The sequence below is a fragment of the Miscanthus floridulus genome, chromosome 19 (genome assembly GCF_019320115.1).
Source record: "Miscanthus floridulus cultivar M001 chromosome 19, ASM1932011v1, whole genome shotgun sequence".
Taxonomy (NCBI): domain Eukaryota; kingdom Viridiplantae; phylum Streptophyta; class Magnoliopsida; order Poales; family Poaceae; genus Miscanthus; species Miscanthus floridulus.
In genome coordinates, this window is record NC_089598.1 from 110,446,457 (window position 1) to 110,466,702 (window position 20,246).

General features: G+C 44.9%; 3 protein-coding genes across 3 annotated transcripts; 2 read left to right on the forward strand and 1 right to left on the reverse strand.

Moving 5' to 3' along the window:
• Nucleotides 1-292: 292 nt before the first annotated feature.
• On the forward strand, nt 293-998 carry LOC136526609 (basic blue protein-like). Its single transcript, XM_066519221.1, has 2 exons — nt 293-461; nt 640-998. Exons 1-2 carry the CDS (start codon nt 293-295, stop codon nt 996-998), a joined length of 528 nt encoding a protein of 175 aa, XP_066375318.1.
• A 7,304-nt stretch (nt 999-8,302) lies between these two features.
• On the reverse strand, nt 8,303-11,334 carry LOC136525269 (protein FD-like). Its single transcript, XM_066518274.1, has 3 exons — nt 10,898-11,334; nt 8,604-8,681; nt 8,303-8,504 (listed from the first exon to the last, which is right to left on the reverse strand). The coding sequence occupies exons 1-3, from the start codon at nt 11,228-11,230 to the stop codon at nt 8,430-8,432; spliced, it is 486 nt and encodes a 161-aa protein (XP_066374371.1). The 5' UTR covers nt 11,231-11,334; the 3' UTR covers nt 8,303-8,429.
• A 3,480-nt stretch (nt 11,335-14,814) lies between these two features.
• Nucleotides 14,815-19,344, forward strand: LOC136527010 (protein FREE1-like). Its single transcript, XM_066519608.1, has 10 exons — nt 14,815-15,629; nt 16,471-16,557; nt 16,639-16,770; nt 16,891-17,037; nt 17,364-17,429; nt 17,518-17,628; nt 18,152-18,241; nt 18,743-18,776; nt 18,866-18,939; nt 19,040-19,344. Exons 1-10 carry the CDS (start codon nt 14,889-14,891, stop codon nt 19,115-19,117), a joined length of 1,560 nt encoding a protein of 519 aa, XP_066375705.1. The 5' UTR covers nt 14,815-14,888; the 3' UTR covers nt 19,118-19,344.
• Nucleotides 19,345-20,246: the final 902 nt, after the last annotated feature.

Genomic DNA, 20,246 nt, shown 5'->3' on the forward strand with positions numbered 1-20,246 from the left:
CACCACCAGGCCGCCGCCGAACGTCGATTCAATTGTCATCCACCTAGCGACCTCAGCTCGCTGACCTCATCTTCTTCCTCATCTTCCTCGTCCAAATGTCCACGCAGCTCGCCGGGCGCTTCGAAATGTCCGTCCTCCGTCGCCGTCAGCGTCGGCTCTGCCGCTCTGCCTCGTCCTGGAGCGGAACTGCGGAAGCATCGTTAAGTAGTCATAAGTCATAACACACGAGCTGAGTTGAGCATCCGATCCTGCGCCAGTCACCACGCAGCAGCACTGCAGCAGTGATATGGCGATGCAGGTGCTGGCCATCGCTTCCCTGCTACTGCTTCTGTGGCCGGCGCGCCGCGCCGGCGCCGCCGAGTACGTGGTCGGCGACGTCAGCTACGGCTGGGAATCCGGGTCCGGCATCAACTACGCTGCCTGGGCAAGGGAGTACGCCTTCGCCGTCGGGGATGTCCTAGGTCAGCTCGATCACCGCCTGCCGCCTGCTCTGCTCATCATATCAAAATGCATCCCTGCATGATATATACACATGCATATGAACACTACTTGTTTCGTGTGCGTGTTTAATTTGCGCATGAGATTCATATATACTGATGATCCATGTACGTACTTTGATGTTTGATCTGCTGCGTGCAGTTTTCCAGTACGTGAGCTCCCAGCACGACGTGTACGAGGTGACCGAGGAGGTCTACCGGTCCTGCGACACCGCCGCCGGCGGCGGCAACGGCGTGCGCGTCAAGTACACCAGCGGATACGACCGGGTGGTGCTCGCCGAGGCGAGGGGATACTGGTTCATCTGCGATTTCCCGGGCCACTGCCTAGGAGGCATGAGGGTCGCTGTCAACGTCTCCGCCGGCGCAGCAGCAGGAGGAGGGTCGCCGACTGTGAACCCCCCGCCTGACGGCAGTGCGGCGTCGACGACGACCGGAGGTCGCCCGGGGTTGGGCGGCGGCGGGGTGTCTGGCTCTCGGTGTCCTGGCGTTGATGAACACTAGGCCGTTTTGCTACTATAGGCAGTATGGTCACTGACAGAGACATAGCAATAGTCGCAGTGTTTGCTGAGAAAATTTACCAAAAAAGCATTTTGTGCATTTTTCAACTTTGTGCGATTTAGATTATATATAAATATATATGATAGTGCTATATTTCAAGCGCCTGAATTTTCGGGCAACCAACTTGTATGGTTAAAATGACAAAGAACAAAACATATATTATCTCTTTACTCGAACAATGATAAAGTTATATGTTGTCTGGATACCCAACAAAAAGATAAGCACCTGAGAGATAAAAGAAGTGTAGATATATTGGCACACAAATTTAATGGGAAAAATCGACCATATGCCAAAACGACAAAGTCCTGATCCTGGTTAGACACAGTTTAGCCCCAAAGCAATTAGTTAAGTTCTGTTCTTTCAGCCATCAGACATGATTAACCTAAAGTTTATTTTCTTTTTTCCATTGGTGTGGTTATACAAGAACCGTAGTCTTCGATGAGCCAGCCTCCTTAACTTGCCTACTCGATGAATGTCGTGGATCGTGCACTGAAATAGTACCATTCTTGTTTCGGAACGACTAGCGCCAGCGTCCGGAGTCCGGACGCCCTGCAGCTGCTCTGTTTCACCATGGGGCCAGCGACGACGCAGAGGGGTGGGGCGCGGCAGTGCGCAGAGGACAGAAGAGCATGCGCGTTTCGGGACGGAGCGTCCGAGCACGGATCTCAGCGGCAAAGTGGAGCTCACCGACGATGCTTAGCTCTGCAGCGCGCAGGAGGCAGCGTTACATGGAGCTAGGCGACGATGCACAGAGGGCGGGATGCGACGCGGCCACGGTGCAGAGAACGGGAGGGGGAGGGCAGCTGCGGCACACAGAGGACGGGGTTGGCGCGCGGCGACGACGCAGAGGACGGGTGGGGGCGGCGGCGTCTAGAGGAGGTTGGCTTCCGCACGGATGCCCTTGGGGCCCACCGCTACAACATCGGTGATGTACTAACGACACATGCTCGGATTATTATTGAAATATGTACAATATCGTTGTTACAACATCGGCGATGTACTACTAAAACATGCCCAGATTGCTATTGAAACATGTATAATATTATTGTTGCAACATCCGTAAACACAACACTTGCAACATGCGCCTGAAGCACTTGCAACAACAAGTTCTTGAAACACTATAAACAATTGAAACATAGTCTTTCAGAGCAACATCTCCTTGCAACACAACACCTGCAACATGCGCCTGAAGCACCTGCAACATGCGCTCAAAACACCTGAAACATTCGAAACATAGGCTGGAAACATAAGTTTTTCATAGCAACATCTCCTTCTGCTTGGGCGAATAGAGGCTCATCGACACGCAGAGCTATACAGCGGCCTGTAGAGTTCACCGGTGGCGCGGATCTCGATGGCATGGAGCTCACCGGCAACGCGGATCTCGGTGGCGTGGAGCTCGCCGACAACGTGGAGCTCAGCGGCGTGTAGAAGGCGACGCCGCACACGAGCCGAACGAAGCTGGGAGGGTGGGGTGGGGTGGGCGTGATGACACAGAGGACGGGTGGGGGGCGGAGGCGGCGGCACGCAGAGAGCGGAGTGGGACACGGCGATGACACAGAGTTTAGGTGGGGGCAGTGTTAGCGGCGCTCAGACGGCACGCGCATTTTGGAATGGAGCGTCCATCCGTTCGGACACTCTGCTCGTGTGCATTTTTCTATCGGATCATACCATGATTATGCTGATTTTGATGTCGTGCCTATGCAAGCTTGTTCACTTTTGTTAGGCCGCCCTTGGCAATATGATAATAATGTTCTACATCATGGTAGGCAAAATAGATATACTTTTATATTTAAGGAAAAGATCATTGCTTTACTTCCTTTAACTCCTGCTGAAATTGTGCAATATGAAAAGGAACTTGCTGAAAAGAAAAAGAAAAACCATGATAAAGACTTTAGCAAACCAATAAATGAACCATCAAGTAACATGAAAGATGTTTTATTTGCTCTTAAATCTGTTCTTGCTGATCATGATGAACCTTGTTATGTTTTAACTTGTACATCGCCTATATGTCCACTTGGTCCTGCTTCTAGTGATATGCCTCTTGTTGGTACTAATCTTTTTGTAGGAGGAGGATGAATTCCCAGCAGGGAAGCCACCATGGCAGCCACCTTTGCGAAGGATTGGGGGCCAAGATGAACGTCTTCTTCCAGAGCCATCGTTGCTGTCATCCAATGGAGGAGACGATCTACTTCAGTCGAGGACGACTTCAATTCAAGAAAGGGAGGATGATGAGGACATCACTTCTTCATCACATACAAGCCAAGGAGAGGAGGAGGGCCAGCATGGGCGTCCAGTTCATCTTTCTCATGGTGGAGGCCCAGTCCAACTGAAGTTGGAGCCTATCTCGGGTTCCAGAACCAGTCTGCCTTAAACTAGTCACCCAGGACGTATCCGGACTCCGTTTTCGATGATCCACATATGGTTGGAAAGCTAATTTGATAAGGAAGCCAATCCAAGTGGTCTCACATCAAAATACCTTCGGAATCAATAGAAATCGTCGAAACAAGTCAGCATCCAGAATCTGCCAGGGTGCTACGACACCGTCTTTTGGTCCGTTGGACCGTGTATCGTGTTTGGGCCCATTAGGGGGCGCGTCCAGGGGGTGATGCCCAAGACTCTATAAATAGTAGTCGTCGCTCTCTTTAGGGTTTGGGTTTTGTTTAGTTCTTGATTTCCTCGTGAAACAGACATCGTTTTGCTGCAGCTATTCCGCCAAGGCTGCTTGCTGTGAACCAGGGCCCCAGTTCTTGATCTTGTTTGCGTGTGGCGATTAGTTCTTTCGAATAAAGACTTGAACTCCTTCTTGTTATCATAAGCCTCATATTTATTTGCAATTTCAGATTGCGTTCATCCTGTTCTTGCTTGTGTTCTCAATTCGCTTGCAGGAAAGCCTTCTTGGCGAGGCCAATCGCGTTCACGTGGTTGATAACCAACGGAGCAGTGGTGTAACGGTTGCGGGGTCCGAATCAGTCTTGGTTCAAAGCCTAAATCGTGAACATCGAGTCTCCACCAATCGACGCTATCATACCTTTCGGAAGATCGGGCCTAGTCTATATCTTTTTTTGGCTTTTTGTGGACTATAGGTAATGCAAAAACAATAACAATCTAAAGAAAAAAACAAAGTTATACCTAACGGACAATAAGGGCTCTGATACCACTTGATGTAGACTAGGCCCGATCTTCCGAAATATATGATAGCGTCGATTGGTGGAGACTCGACGTTCACGATCTAGGCTTCGAACCAAGACTGATTCGGACCCCACAACCGTTACACCACTGCTTCGTTGGTTATCAACCACGCGAACGCGATTGACCTCGCCAAGAAGGCTTTCCTGTAAGCGAATCGAGAACACAAGCAAGAACGGGATGAACGCAATCTAAAACTGCAAATAAATATGAGGCTTATGATAACAAGGAGTTCAAGTCTTTATTCGAAAGGACTAATCGCCACAGGGGAACAAGATCAAGAACTGAGGCCCTGGTTCATAGCAAGCAGCCTTGGCAGCACAGTTGCAGCAAAACGATGTCTGTTTCACGAGAAAATCAAGAACTAAACAAAACCCAAACCCTAAGGAAAGCGATGGCTGCTATTTATAGAGTCTTGGTGAAAGGTTCTAATATGGCTAGAGGGGGGTGAATAGCCTATTTAAAAATCTACAAATCAACTAGAGCAATTTGATTAGTATGACAAATAGCAAAATACAAACTTCTAGCTCTACAAGGGTTGCAAGCCACCTATCCAACAATTCTAGTTGCAATGATTACTAGGCACACAACTTGCAATGTTATTACTCACTAAGAGCTCTCAATCTTTCTACTCTAAAGAGCACCACTAGATGAACTTAAAATAACAAAACAAGCTCTCAATTCTAATTACACTAAAGAGCTTGACACAACTAGTTTGCAAGAATATAAAAGAGTGAGTAGGGTGATTATACCACCGTGTAGAGGGATGAACCAATCACAAGATGAAGATGAAATCAATCACTGAGAGAATGCTAAATAGCAAGAGACAACCGATTTTCTCCCGAGGTTCATGTGCTTGCCAACATGCTATGTCCCTATTGTGTTGACCAACACTTGGTGGTTCGGCGGCTAAGAGGTGTTGCACAAACCTCGTCCACATGATTGGACACCGCAAGAATCTACCCACAAGTGAGGTAACTCAATGACACAAGCAATCCACTAGAGTTACATTTCGGCGCTCCGCCGGGGAAGGTACAAATCCCCTCACAATCACCGAAGATGGCCACGAACAGTTACCAACTCATGCCAATCCTCCACAGCTGCACCAAGCCGTCTAGGTGGTGGCAACTACCAAGAGCAACAAGCGAAATACATAGCAAAACACGAATACCTAGTGCCTCTGGATGCAATCACTCAAGCAATGCACTTGGATTCTCTCCCAATCTCACAAAGATGATGAATCAATGATGGAGATGAGTGGGAGAACTTTGGCTAAGCTCACAAGGTTGCTATGTCAATGCAAATGGCCAAGAGAGTGAGCTTGAGCCGGCCATGGGGCTTAAATAGAAGCCCCCATAAAATAGAGTCGTTGGGCTACTCACTGCACTGAACACGGGCCGACCGAACGCTTCGGTCAGATTGACCCGACACTGGACCCTAGCGTCCGGTCGCGTGATACACGCCACGTGTCCCCTCTCTTCAAATACTGAGCGCCTGATCCCAACGGTTAAGTGATGACTGGACGCGCTGCTGTGAGGTGACAAGACAATGGACCTCAGTGTCCGGTCATTTCCAGTAAGGTTCCATTCGCGCAAAATCACGACCGGACGCGTCCGGTCATGCTCGACCGGACTCACCCAGCGTCCGGTCACTCAATGTCTCCACTGTGCACCACACGTCAGCGTACGTCAGCATTGACCGGACGCACCCTGCTAGCGTCCGGTCACTCTTCGCACCAGCATACAGTCACAAGACCAAGACACGTGCTCACTGCTGCTACTGATCGGACTCTAAACCCAGCGTCCGGTCACTACACCACCAGCGTCCGGTCACTCTGTGAACCCCTGTCACTCCACCGGTGAGGTTTCTAACCCTTGCTCAAATGTGCCAACCACCAAGTGTATCACCTTGTGCACATGTGTTAGCATATTTTTCACAAAGCATTTTCAAGGGTGTTAGCACTCCACTAGATCCTAAATGCATATGCAATGAGTTAGAGCATCTAGTGGCACTTTGATAACCGCATTTCAATACGAGTTTCACCTCTCTTAATAGTACGGCTATCTAACCTAAATGTGATCATACTTGCTAAGTGTCTTGATCACCGAAACAAAATGGCTCCTACTATTTATACCTTTGCCTTGAGTCTTTTGCTTTTCTCTTTCTTCTTTTCCAAGTTCAAGCATTTGATCATCACCATGCCATCACCATCGCCATGATCTTCGCCATTGATTCATCATTTGGAGTAGTGCAACCTATCTCATAATCACTTTGATAAACTAGATTAGCACTTAGGGTTTCATCAATTAACCAAAACCAAACTAGAGCTTTCACTTGGGCGTCACCCCCCTGGACGCACCCCCTAATGGGCTCAAACACGATACACGGTCCAAAGGACCAAAAGACGATGTCGTAGCACCCTGTCAGATTCTGGATGCTGACTTGTTTCGACGATTCCCATTGATTCCGAAGGTATTTTGGTGTGAGATCACTTGGATTGGCTTCCTTATCAAATTAGCTTTCCAACCATATGTGGAGCATTGAAAACAGAGTCCGGATACATCCTGGGTGACCAGTTTAAGGCAGACTGGTCCTGGAACCCGAGATAGGCTCCAATTTTAGTTGGACTGGGCCTCCACCATGAGAAAGATGAATTAGACGTCCATGCTAGTCCTCCTCCTCTCCTTGACTTGTATGTGATGAAGAAGTGATGTCATTCTTGTTTTATTTCCTACCAAAGTTGTGGCCCGAAGGACTTGGATCGCTTCATCATCCTACAAGACGATGTGAAGGCCCACCAAGAAGCACCGTGACGATATTAATATTTTAAGCTTATATACTTGTGTATGCATATTGGGCTTCATTTGGGGTCATTGTGCATAATGTATTTCCTACCTTTTTATTATATATTGTCATGCTTTATTGTATTGCCTTTGCTCTCACGAGATACTTATACATGGCTTCAGAGCTTTTATATTGTTTTGACTTTTCCATAAACGATAAACCTTACCAAATGGTCACTCCAAAAACGGCTTCACACCTATAAAGGCTAAAGCACCCATGGAGCAAGAGTTGTTTGCACTAGAAGCGAGAGAGAGAAAAAACTCCCAACACTCCTCCTCTAGCCTCATCCCTACTTGTTAAAGTCATTCTGCCAAATGTTTTTTTCAAATGGCTTAGCTCCATCAGGGAAAACTTTTCAAATGGCTTAGCTCGACTAGGAAAACTCTAGTAGAGATGCCAGAGCCCTAGCCGTTTGTAAATGAAGCTCCATCTGGGAAACTCTATTAGAGCCAGAGCACTCTAGCCATTTGTAACTGATGCAGAGCCTTAGCAAATGGGCCCTTAGCCTCAATAGTTATGTTTTTGGTAGTATTTTTTCTCGGTCATGCAAAAGGTTTGCACGTTTTTATATTAAGGTAAAGAAAAAGTTTAATACAACACGCCTTAGTTGTGCCCTAGGGGGTCAAAAAAGTTGCACGTGAACTCTGAAATCTATGGTGTTACATTGGACACTAATCAACCCAAATTGTAGCACCGGCTAGGAGGCCTAATTTAAGCCGTGAACCCAACAAGTAAGACAAATACAAGGTAGACTTTGTTTGCCTAACCCTTTGTCCCCTCATAGAACTCAGCAAAACTATGCTAGCATGAGTTCAGTGGGCTAAGCCTGGTCCACAGCTATTCTAGGGTTGGGCCTGGACTGGAGGAAACCAAGCCCAAAATAGTTTTCGTAGTCACCTTTTAACTTAAAATTAGCAGGTGGAGTCCAGCCCAAGAGCACTAGGCCGTAGGCACGGATTTCAGGCCTAAAACGTTCTCAGTTTTTCCGTTGGTTTGATATGCAAAATGCTAAGTCTAGTTCCCTCTTTTGGCCCAAGTCTCTTTCCTTGGCTTTGATGGTGAACGCAGAAGCCTGCAGGGATTATCATAGGCATCTAATTGAACTCATGTCGCCACGGAGTCTAAAGCATGTTAGACTTGTGGGATGGTAGATTGGCAAGCTTGAGACTGCTCTGGGTGTTAAAAAAAAAAGATACATATCACAGCATAATGCCCAATCTATCTCCCCTTGCCCTATTTCACACAAACACGCACTGACACTGAAAATGTACACACGAGTCCAACCATTGCTTCTCTTAACTTTGTACTACTATCAAATATATATGTTCATGTTTCTTTGTCCCTTCAGAATTGGGTGGATGAGGTTCTTCGAAGTGAGCTCTTGGTTGGGAGGACGAGTGCCGCTACTTCCAGTTTCAGCTGTGAAGCAAAAAAGAAGTGTTCATCACATTGACCACCAAAAGAAAACAAGGCATGCTTTTGACATGCATGATTTTGAGTATATGTTTTAGCATGCACCTCTTTGCACTGCTTCTTGAGCTTCAAGTTCTCATCCACCAGCCGGCGAACCTCTTTCTCTAGATTCTCCACATATGCCTGCACACAAACAAATCACTTGGTAAAAATAATCGAGCTACAATTAACACATAGACCTTTCATTTTCAGGTCAACGTACGACTGATTGTGCTGGTTGAGATGTTGGTTTTCATTGACTTAGTTTTGATCAAATTATATTGTTACACATGTACTTTTAATAATTATTTATGTTTAGAGACAGCACAAACTACATAAGCATTACCATGAGACTGTATTAGTCTGTACTTCTATGTAGTCTTATAGATATCGTAAGCCGCCTACGAGGAAGAAGACGTAACCAATTGTAGTGGTTAATTTGACGCAATCCTGAAGTTATAACTACCTATTTTCATATGGCAACTTGCAATTTTTTTGGTATTTGGATCTGTAATCCAACCAATAATAATCACACACTTCTGCATATATATACCATCCAAAAACTGGAACAAAAAAACAATCACAAACTACCAATATGAATGGAGATGCAGATGCCATGATCACCAGGAATATTCTAACGAAGTTTGCACAAGCGTACTCGTGTCGCTGTGTGAGCCCTTGGTGCTTGAAATTTCTTTGTTTTCTTTTGATTGAGGATTTTGTGCTTAGGCTTGGAGAGCAGGTACAACTGAACTCATCATGATCAGTGTTGACCTTTTTTTTGGGGGTGGGGGAGGGGGCGATTTTTCTACTGGGATGATAGAGTGGTAACCATCCAACTTGTTATTAAAACAATAGATGATATATATGTGTGTCGTTCAACTATGTACTCCCTCTGTCCTTAAATATATGTCGTTTTCACTTTCTGAGAAACAACTTTGACTAAATATGTATTAAAAACATTAATATTTATGATACATATTAGTATCTTTGGAAAGATATTTGAATCTAGTTTTTTAATAAATTTATTTAAAGATATAAATGTTGCACATATTTAAGATGGATTTGGTGGCATATACAACAACGACAACAGTTATTTAGGGACTGAGGAAGGAATTTAGATGGATTTGGTGGCACTCGGAGAAGAGATATACATGTTTATTCCATGTTGACTAAGAAATTATTGGCAGGAACTCAATTATATATGCATGATGGAAAGGGCCACCACGCGTTCCATTTATTTAAACTTTTATAAACTCACACTTTTTTTTAACTCAGAGACCAAATTAGCTCACTAGTCATCAGTCACCACCTCTCCAAAGGTTCTCTGTCACATACCGGTATATATAGTATACGCATATATTGGGAATTGGGATGTACTATCTTATGGGGAGCAAAGCTGTAATGCTGTACCATACTCGTTAGTACTTTATTATTTTGTGATAGGTACCAGCGTGATCGGCTGAGGCTGGCTGGGTGGGTTGGTTGACCAGCCCTTCACATGGACACTATTCATATAAATTCACCAGCAGTATTTCTCTCTCACATAAACGAACCAGCAACGATACGAACCAGCCAACCGAACAGGTTGTTTATAAGCTTGAAAAGGTGTTCTCCAAAACAGTGAGGGTTGCAATAGTGACAGAAATATTTTGAAGCATGCATGGCTTTATATGCTTTCATACACGGGCGGATCCAGGATAAGCTTCTCGGGAGGGCTAAATAATGAAGATTAGGACTAGAGTTAAGAAAATAATAATGATTTAGAGGCTAATAAATAGTACTTTATATGTAATTTAAGGCTCCCAAGGGGGGCTGCCTGCTTTCATAGGTATATGGTAGTTACATGCAATGTTTTCAGGAAACTTCATGGATTTAGAAGTTTTAGACTTTCAGTTAGTTGTAGTCTACATGCAATGTTTTCAGGAAACTTCATAGATTTAGAAGTTTTAGACTTTCAGCTAGGCCTTGTTTAGATGCCAAAAAAAAATTGGCAAAATGCTACTGTAGCGATTTCCGTTGTTATTTGACAATTAGTGTTCAATCATAGTCTAATTAGGCTTAAAAGATTCGTCTCGTGGATTTCATCTAAACTGTGTAATTAGTTTTATTTTTTATTTATATTTAATGCTTCATGCATGCGTCCAAAGATTCGATGTGACGGGGAATCTTAAAAAATTTGGCAAAATTTTGGGGAACTAAACTGGCCCCTAGTTTTTGACGTTGCCATCATCATATTTATAATATAAGCACAGATAGCAGTGCATAATTGGCAATAAACTCACAAGTAGAAAAATCATATCTTTAATTAGAGAAAATGCAACTGTGCTAAAATACTTGGTGTACATATACGTACTGACCCTCTTCCTGGCCCTGGAGCGGAGCGCGGACTCGCGGTTCCTCATCATCCTGATGCTCCTCCGGTCGTCGCCGCTGGCCTGCTGCACCTCCATGTCGACGTCGTCGCCGGCAGCGAACCCAGCGAGCGAGACGGGCGTGGAGGGCAGCGCGTGGCCGGCGTAGACGACGGCGGCGGCGGCTCTGTCGTCGTCGTCGTCATGCAGCGTGGAGATGGAGAAGAGGGAGCTGCACCCGCTCACGAAGCTCAGCTGCGGGCTGTCCGGCTCCCTCCACGCCGCCGCCGCCGCAGCCGCGTGCACCGCCATCTGGTAGTGGTGGTAGTTGGCCGCCATGACGGATAGATAAGGAGACGAGGGAGAAAAAGAGAGAGCACCAACAAGCAACAACACTAGGGTGCTTGCTTGGATATGTGTAATCGCTAGTAGTGCTTCCTCTACTTTTGGCTCCTGCTATGCTGCTGCTTGGAAACTGGGGTGCAGCTCAGCTAGCTTTGGCAGCAGCACTGACCACTGAGCTGCTAATGGCTTTGCTTGCAGGCGCGCGGTGAGATAGTTCATGGACCTGTAGGAGTATTTATATGCTGATGCTGATGCAGCCTGTGTCGTATGCCTGCATGCTTGTTAATTACATATATACTCCTACCAGCTGCTGCGGCGGCGGCGGCTCCCGATAGGCTAATTAATTGTTATTTGGCATCTAATAATCATGTCTGGGACGGAGGCAGTTGGCTAAATCCACCACTTCGATTCGATCAGGAGATCGATATGATGCTAAGAATTTTCATCAGGCCATGAACTTATTAGAGATATAGTGCTGCGCATGCTTGCTAGCTCACCATGACATATTACACCATGTAAATACATGTCCACTCCTGTTGTTTAGCTCATAAATCTTTTATTTTCCTTTTAAGAATTTTGGTTCACATGCTTGCATATTGGAGTTGGAGAAAGCGATCCATCGAGCAAGCAGGATGGTCCCCGTACTAGTTGATCAACGTTACAAGTGAACTGTGTCATCTGGGACTCTGGGTAGGGCATCCCTTTCTAATAGCCTTATCTGGACCTCGCATTCCTTTCCATTTCTTTCCCAAGATCCATCGCTTTTGGCACTTTGTCTTATTACTTGTAGTTTAGCTGGCACTAAGGGACAGTACTTGCTGTACCACACTCATTCAGAGTTTAGTTTTACAACTCTATATATAATAACTCAACATTATATTGACTGAGATATCATGGATAGATGAGTTCATAGATATTTACTAGTGTGTAAGCATTAAAACTTTGAGGTCGAGTTGCTGTCTGATGACCCTCCAGATGCCGACTGTAATCAAAAGCATGCAAAGTTCTGAAACCACTTCACTCTGTCGACAGATCATTGCACCACGACAATTAATATGTATATAGATATCGCAGCATAAAATTGACTCGTAATCCCATCTCATCATCACCGAGACACCGACGCATTGACCCAACCAAACAGATCGCATTGGCCATCTTTATCTATCCAATCCATGTTCCAATGCAGAGATATTTCGCAGGAAGTAATCTTCTTTATCACACTCAGCGGCGCTTTTTCTGCAGTATTCAGATTTCAGAGCATGGCCTAGCTAGCTGCAGCTGCAGTGCAAATATATATAGGAGATGATGAGTCAACAGCGTGGCAAAGCACTTGGGGATTTCTGCAGGACCAGGTGTAGTGGTTGCCTTGATAAAAATGTGCATATTCTATCTCGTTTCTTTAGCTCTGTGTGATGTCTGAAACTTTGGCCTCATCTTTGTGCAAGATATTTCCACCTATCCAAGAACGACCTAATAAATTCACCTTTGTCCTGATCTTTGTTTTAAAATTCATCTATCTGTTTCCGAAACAAACACTAAGGCTTGTTCTGATCCCCCAATCATCTACCAAAATCCAAGCCAGGCCAAACCGAAGCGAGACTTCGAGATGTTTGCGAAAAAATATGTGAATTAATCAACATCGTTTTCAGGGACGTTAGCTGCAAATGTCGTCACCTGATCATTAAGAAACACCTTGAGGCTTTTGACCTTGCCGTGCATTTACTTTTATCAAGGCACAAAAGGGCTGCAAGCATTCTAGATTTGTTGTAATGAATAATGGGCAAGATATGTTTGTATTTGCCGACCATAGGATGTCTACTTGTAAAGAAGAAGCACCAGCCACATCACTACTCTCTCAGCCCCTATGGAAAGTGACAAACATGTACATCATCAGCTGCTGCACAGCTGCGAATAGAACACAGCAATGAGAAATAAAATATTAGCAACTAACTGTAGAGAGTGATCCAGCGCAGCATGTGTTATTTTTTTTCTGAAAACATTCAGATGGAGGAGGATCAAATGAAGTGAAGATGCAGGCTGCAGCCGGACAGACATGGCCTTTCAGCAAAGCTACTTAACAGTCTTCAGAGTTCTGACATCAACAAGGTACATACCAACATTTGTTTTTTCATTAAGGAAAGCAATTTGCTTAGATGAATCACCATGCCTACAATATAACTATGCATCGCCTAACTGATACACACACACCTACTAAAAATAAACTGAGCAGCTTGCTACAATCACATAATAATTGGTGTAAACAATATAAGCAGCTGTTGGTATCGTATTACTACCCGGTCCAGATGTATGTGTTTGATGCTCTGATTGGTGATTTCTTTCTCCTTTTCATTGGACAGTGCAGTGTTCATCTTGTCATGTGCTGACATATATAGGATTAAGTCGATTACCAGCTTTTGTCTAACCATGATGGTTACCGACTAGTTTAATATCTTATCGCCTGCCGAATGAAGAAAGCAACTCCCTCAACAATAGTGCAAGTTGCCTCTTTCGGCAATCACATCGTGTTGAAAGTTAGGGTGTATGCATTTGGACAGGGTTTGGTTGCGCTTTCCTCATCAGCCTTGCATCAAGTTTGTTTTTGCTTGCATTTGCCTAGAAATTTCCAGCGAAGTTTGTGTTGCCTTCACTGTCTGTTATTTGAATATGCTTGTGTTCAGAGCCGATCGACATGCATGGAACTAATAATCCCGATGCAATGCATGAATGACCTCTCTTACCTAGACCAATGGTTTCATTTCTTGGTTATGTTGCTGAATCTGACATAGCTGCATATGTAATGTAAGCCCCTCATGCCAGCCAGCCAGTTGCAGATTGTATTTGAGCCCTGTGTAACTGTGCAGCAAAGGAGAGCACTTGCACTTGCAGAGCAGGTGGCAGAGATAGAAAACATGCGTGGGTGTGGCAATGCGTTGTGGTTGCAGTTTGTGTGTTTGGTGAGCAAATGGAAGCTGCAGCTTGTGTGTTTGTTGAGGGAAAGAGAGCATTGCATTTTCAGGCCCCTTTAGAATGCCGGAAAAAATTCTTGAATCCTGCATTTTCCCATGAAATTGAATTGATTCATGTAAAATTTCTATAAAAATCATGTAAAAACTTCACAGGGAAAATGTAGGATTCAGGAAATTTTCCAGCATTCCAAATGCCTATTTCAGTGGTAATTTCAGTCTATCTTCGGTATCTAAAACAAGTATTAAATTAAATAATACAACCAACCAGTCAACCAGAGCAACATTTTTCACCAGATTACTTCAAGCCTGAAACTGTCATTAGCATCAGTTTGCTGAACACTGTCATGCTAATCAGAGGCAACCGATCCCTGATCCAAATAATTCATTCCAGTCCCAGCCACATGAACACAATTTATTCTCACATGCACACTGGCTGATCACTGAGGGGCTCAATCTTTCAATCCACACCCTCCAGACCATTTCTCTCACACAGGAAAGGCCCGTATCCGCAAGTACTTCAGCTGTGGAGGTCCATTTCGCAAAATCGCGCCACCAACAACCACCGGTCGTCTCGTCTCCTTCCTCCTCCTGTCTCGTCTCCGACGACCTCGTCGCCTCCGCCCTCGGCCAGCCCCGCCTCGCCTCGCCTCACCCACTCCCCGATCCGAGCCCTCCCTTCGACGGCGATGCATCCCTCCGGCACGGGGGACTACGCCCCCTGCTACCCTCCTTACCCCTCCCCGGCCGCGCCGCCTCCCGCCGCCTACCCGCCGGTGTCCACCCCGGCTTCTGCGCCTCCTCCCGCCGCCTACCCGTCGGTGTCCGCCCCGGCTTCCGCGCCCCCGTACTCGTCTTACCCCGCGGACTTCGCCCCCGCGCCGTCGTACCCCGCGTACCCGCCCGCCGACCTCTCCCACTACGCGCCGCCGGCCACCGCGCCCGCACCGGCGCCGCCGCAGCCGTACTACCCCTACGAGCCGGCGCCGCCGCTCCCGCACAACCCAGTGCCCTCGCCGTACCCGTCGCTGGATCGGGCGGGGAGCTACGGCTACGGATCCGGCCCTGGCTCCGGGTACGGCCAGGAGCTGTACCCGCCCAAGCCGGCGGGCGCGGGCGTGGGCGGGGGCGGGGGCGGTTGGTCCGACGACGGGGCGTACGCGTACGACGGCGGCGACGCGCCGGAGCCGTACGGGGCCAGGGGCACCGCACCGAGGTCGGGCTCGGGATCCGCACTGTTTGATGACTACGGGAGGTCCATTGGCTCAGCTGCTGATAGAGGTGGCCGCGGGGGTAGTGCGGCCAGCCCCAAACTGGTGAGGGCTGTGCCCAAGGCAGAGACGTCAGAGGACGTCAGGGGTGGGGTGCAGAAGTTCAGGGTCAAGCTGCTGCCGGAGGGGGCTGGGAGCCCCATGGATGTGCTCTGCCAGGTACTCTACTTGTTCTGAGGCTGTGGAACAAGATGAATTTAGTGAACATTGTGTCATAGATTTTGCTAACTATACAATTGATCCATTCAGTGTGCAAACTGATTGCATTTCATAGTAGTCCATTGCTTACTGGCTTAGCATCGGCTATTCAGAGCTGGCTTTGGTTGCATTGTCTGTTTTACAACGGATGAGGTGACCGTGAGCAGTAAATGAACTTGGTCAAGTAACCAGTAGCCAGTAGTGGGTGCTTGGTGAGAGCAAATGCCAAGTCAAGCTGTTCTGTTTACTGATAGTCAACTGAATGATATGCTGGAAAAGCTCCCCACATTGTCTTTTTTTGTCATGTTTGTATAACTAACACAGTGTAAAAAGTAGCGGCCATTTCTTTTTACAGAAGTTCAACAGCAAGAACCTTGTGCAAGGATACTAATGTTGGTGTTTAAAATATGTAGTATATGTTGTGGATGAAATGGTAGTTAAATCAATTGTTTTGTGAATGGAGTTGTAGTGTAGTTAGCATAGCAACAGTTGTTGAAATGTTTTGTTAGAGTGTTCAATAGTTCAAATGAAATCATTAAATTGGAAAGTATTTTTACCTAATTAACCGATGGTTGTGAATTCGCACCGAACTGAAAATGGACAGGCTGGGACAGGACTGTTGTTGCCAAAATGTTCACGTTTAAAATTACTAAATAATGGTTTCCAATACCTGTAAATGTTAGCATTGAACTCCTGTTTAAGAAAAGGGTGTTAATAATGTTATGTTGTTATACTTGGCATGTCATACTTGGTATGGTCCAGCAGTCATTAATCAATACTTTTCTGCTTGTGCCTTATGCAGGTTGGTTTGGATGGAATTCGGATGCTTGATCCCAACACTGGTAGGACACTAAGAATATATCCCCTTGAAACTGTAACTAGATGGGATGTAAGTAACTCGTCCTTATGGCGACTTTGTAACGTCAAAATTCTAGTATTTCTTTTGTTGATCTTATGGTCTCTTTATCAGGTATTAGATTCCTCTATCTTTGCCTTTTGGTCCAAGAGTTCAGTGGATGTTGAAGCAAAAAGAATAAGGCTGAAATCAAACAGCTATACATCCAACACCATTCTTGACACAGTCACAGCTGCGACTGTGCAGGTTTGGCATCTGTGTTATCAACGTATTTTAAATCGTCCAATAGTTTTTATACTTTGCATTGTTGCGCTATATGTGACTTGCCTGAAATGATTGATGTCTGTTAGTTTCTTTGGACTGCAGTTCAAGGAGATGGGTGGAAGCAGCATGTCAAGAAGTAGAGCAATTGCTGATGCAGCCAAGCCTGCTGAGCAGCAAAATGAGAGGAAGAAAAATTTCCTTGATTGGAGGAATTTAATGAAGCCTATGAATGAGGAAAAAGATCACTGGGTAATTAGTCTCTCTATTTGTTTCTTGCTATCATTTCAAACCTGTAATTTCTGCATAATTTGCAAAGCTAAGTTCAAATTGAGCTCAATGTTTGTTTGTCTCTGTTGCTAATTTGCTATTAGTTCGATTGCATTGTTGGTTTTGTGTTTTTTTTTCGATAGTATCATAGTGGAGCCTGCCTTGAATACTATTGTCTGCATTCTGCTTTTGATTTCATACTTATCATGTCACATGCAATATGTGTTTGCGCATTTCCTGATTCTTGATTTGTTCATTGACTCACTTTTTTCTAATCAGATACATGTTTTCTCCTTTCTTTCTTTCAGGTCCCAGATGAAGCTGTCAGCAAGTGCACAGCATGCGCAGCAGATTTCAGTGCTTTCAACCGCAGGGTAAGAACAGTTATATATTGATCTGTTCTGCTGATGATATCACCTTGGCATTTTTTTTTTTAATTTGGCAAACCTATTATATTTTCAGCATCACTGTCGAAACTGTGGTGATATTTTCTGCGATAAGTGCACCCAGGGAAGAACTCCTCTGAATGCAGATGCTGATGCTCAACCAGTTCGAGTTTGTGACAGATGCATGGTAATATTTTTCTTTTTCAATCCTTTGCCATTGCAGTATCTCTGCTCTTATTTAGTGCTTTGATTTATTTTTTCTTGAGCTTAGAGGGCTCAAGGCATAAACATTGAAAACCCAAACATGCCACTTGGATAATACAGCACATACCGTTAATTTATAAGTTGGGCCCAAGATATTTATATTTGAATAACCACTATATGTTGAGTTTGACATTTTATTGCTCCTTTGAGGCACTGAAGCTTTATTGTTCATTCATTTCTTTTCTCAACAAGGAGCTACTGGTTTCTTCGTACTGCACTGTTGGGAAATAAACGAGTTAGTTAGTTTACGCTGTTAATGCATTTTCTTGTAAAAAAAACTGAAGATTTGCACTGATTGGTGGGTTTCTTTTCATCCAATAAAACCCTGTTGTTTCGTCAAGTCTTTAATGCCCTGGTCTGTTTGGAGTGGTCTACGTGGACAACCTGAACATACAATTCCCTACGAGTTATACTAATTTTCGTATCACGCCTTCCTGTTTTCAAAGGCTGAAGTAACGCAAAGACTTAACAATGCAAGGGAAGTGCCGAATCCACCTATTGTTCACAGCCATGAGGATCTTGCCAAAAAGCTTCAGGTTTGTTAGCTCCTCCGATTCTTTTGAGCATTGTTGTCTTGTACAGTTCTATTGAACTGATAGAGCTTTCTAGTTCACTTTCAAGGGATAATACTTTGGTTACGACAGCTGCCCAGCTTTATTTTATTAAGCGCGTGAGACCAGATTATCCTGGGGTGCTAATGTATTGAAAAAAAAATGCTTGACACCACCTTTACTGAAATTTTTTAGGCTATTGCCATAGTAACTTAGTAAGTGACAAGTGGAGTAGACATCACCCACGGGTAGAGTTAATTCTATTTCACTTTCACTGTCCTTTTTATTGCATACAGTCTCCTTTAGTCCTGTATAGTGTAGTGTGTAGTTGTTTGTCAAATGTTGAACAGAACTTCTTAATACATACTCCATCATTTTTGAACTAATTACCTTGTCCTAAACATCATGTATTTAAAAATGAAGGGAGTAGCTAACTTTCAAAATTTGAATATACACTGACTGAGGATATTCTGTGGTTTTGAACAGGAAGCCATGGATATAAATAAAAGGTCATCTTCAGGTGAGTGGATTCGTCTCTGCAATCCATACCAGAGATGCTCTCCGTTGTGCTATTTAACAATATAAATGTGTTGTTTTATCCCTTGACAGGGACAAGGTCTTTGGATGTTTCTGGCAAGCGAATGCGGGAGGTCGCGTGCCCAATCTGCACGGTCCATCTTCAGGTCTGTTTTGCAACCATACACTTCTTCCAAATTCCGATGCCTAGTGCCCTGATTGACAATAGACATCTGAACATGTCACATCAATTTTGCCTTGCTCCAGGTTGAAGTTCCAACTTCTGGTTCGGAGACGATAGAATGCGGCGTATGTCAGCACCCTTTCCTTGTCAGCGCCCGTTGAACTGAGTTCAGCTTTAGGCACCATGCGGTGGAGTCTTCGCAAATTCACAAACGAAAAGTCAGTCCTGTTCAATCGAGCTTGATGCTGAATCCGGCTATCCCTCTCTGTACCCTAATTCTGCACGGAGTCTGTCGCTGCACTGTGTATATGGATGAGTTGAGTCGTTTGCAAATTATTAGTACAGTTGTAAGTTGTTTTGAGAAGCAAGCAGAGGTCATCACCTGTAATCGTTTGCACTGTGTTTGTATTGCTGTTACATGAGAAAATTTTGTGTAGCGTGTACTTGTAGCGTCGGTCATCACGTGACTGCCATGGCCCATGAACCTTTTTGGTTCCTCGGAATTGGGCCGAATTGGAACCACTTTCTGAGCCGGCTTCCACATAAAAGAGGGAATTGAGCCGACTTGGATCAGGGAGAATGTGCTTGCTTGTGTCAGAACACACAGGACCCGTGGAGTGTTTGCTTGATTGATACCTGGGTCCTGTTGGTTTCTTGTAATCTGTCTTTTTTAATTTGTTTTTTCAGCTGAAATAGTATTTTTCTCTCATAACAAATTAGTCGGAACAGTGTTTTGGCTTATTTTTCCAGCGAAGCGAATGGGCTCTAATAGAGTCTAAGCTCCCGTTTGGTATGCGTAGAGTGTTTGCTTCGATTGATTCCTAGTAGAATCTATCATCTGTGTACTCTTAGTGTAGCAAGAAACTGTTTTTATCGCTTTTCATAAATAAACTCAGTTAGGAGCTGATTTGCATAAATAAAATCAATTAGGAGCCGATGAAACTGCCATTTTTAGCTTCACCGGCTCCGGCTCCGGCTTATATTATAGTCTAGGGCGAGAAGAGTCGTGCTAAAAATACCGCCGTGCCAAACATACCATAAGTATAATCTAGTAATATGTCAGATGCGATGACTTTCTCTATTACGAAGCATAAGTTGTAGTTTCTGTAAGCTTTTTTGGCAGATAAATTGGAGAAATTTTGTTATTTCACACTAAAAATAACTTTGTTTCTTATTTAGCGATGAAAACTTTTCCCTGTCCTACATGGTACTGGGCCTATTTTCTGTGCCTAATAGTTTTTGTAGCAAACACTGATAGTAGCAAGCTGAAAAGCCCATTTTGCCCTTAAT

Coding starts and splice junctions, on each gene's coding strand:
- LOC136526609 (XM_066519221.1), top strand. CDS start 293: ATGCAGGTGCTGGCCATCGCTTCCCTGCTACTGCTTCTGTGGCCGGCG. Junction 462..639: donor CGCCGTCGGGGATGTCCTAG/GTCAGCTCGATC, acceptor TGCTGCGTGCAG/TTTTCCAGTACGTGAGCTCC.
- LOC136525269 (XM_066518274.1), bottom strand. CDS start 11,230: ATGGCGGCCAACTACCACCACTACCAGATGGCGGTGCACGCGGCTGCG. Junction 8,682..10,897: donor GCTCCAGGGCCAGGAAGAGG/GTCAGTACGTAT, acceptor GTTTGTGTGCAG/GCATATGTGGAGAATCTAGA. Junction 8,505..8,603: donor TCAAGAAGCAGTGCAAAGAG/GTGCATGCTAAA, acceptor TTTGCTTCACAG/CTGAAACTGGAAGTAGCGGC.
- LOC136527010 (XM_066519608.1), top strand. CDS start 14,889: ATGCATCCCTCCGGCACGGGGGACTACGCCCCCTGCTACCCTCCTTAC. Junction 17,629..18,151: donor GAGTTTGTGACAGATGCATG/GTAATATTTTTC, acceptor CTGTTTTCAAAG/GCTGAAGTAACGCAAAGACT. Junction 18,777..18,865: donor AAATAAAAGGTCATCTTCAG/GTGAGTGGATTC, acceptor ATCCCTTGACAG/GGACAAGGTCTTTGGATGTT.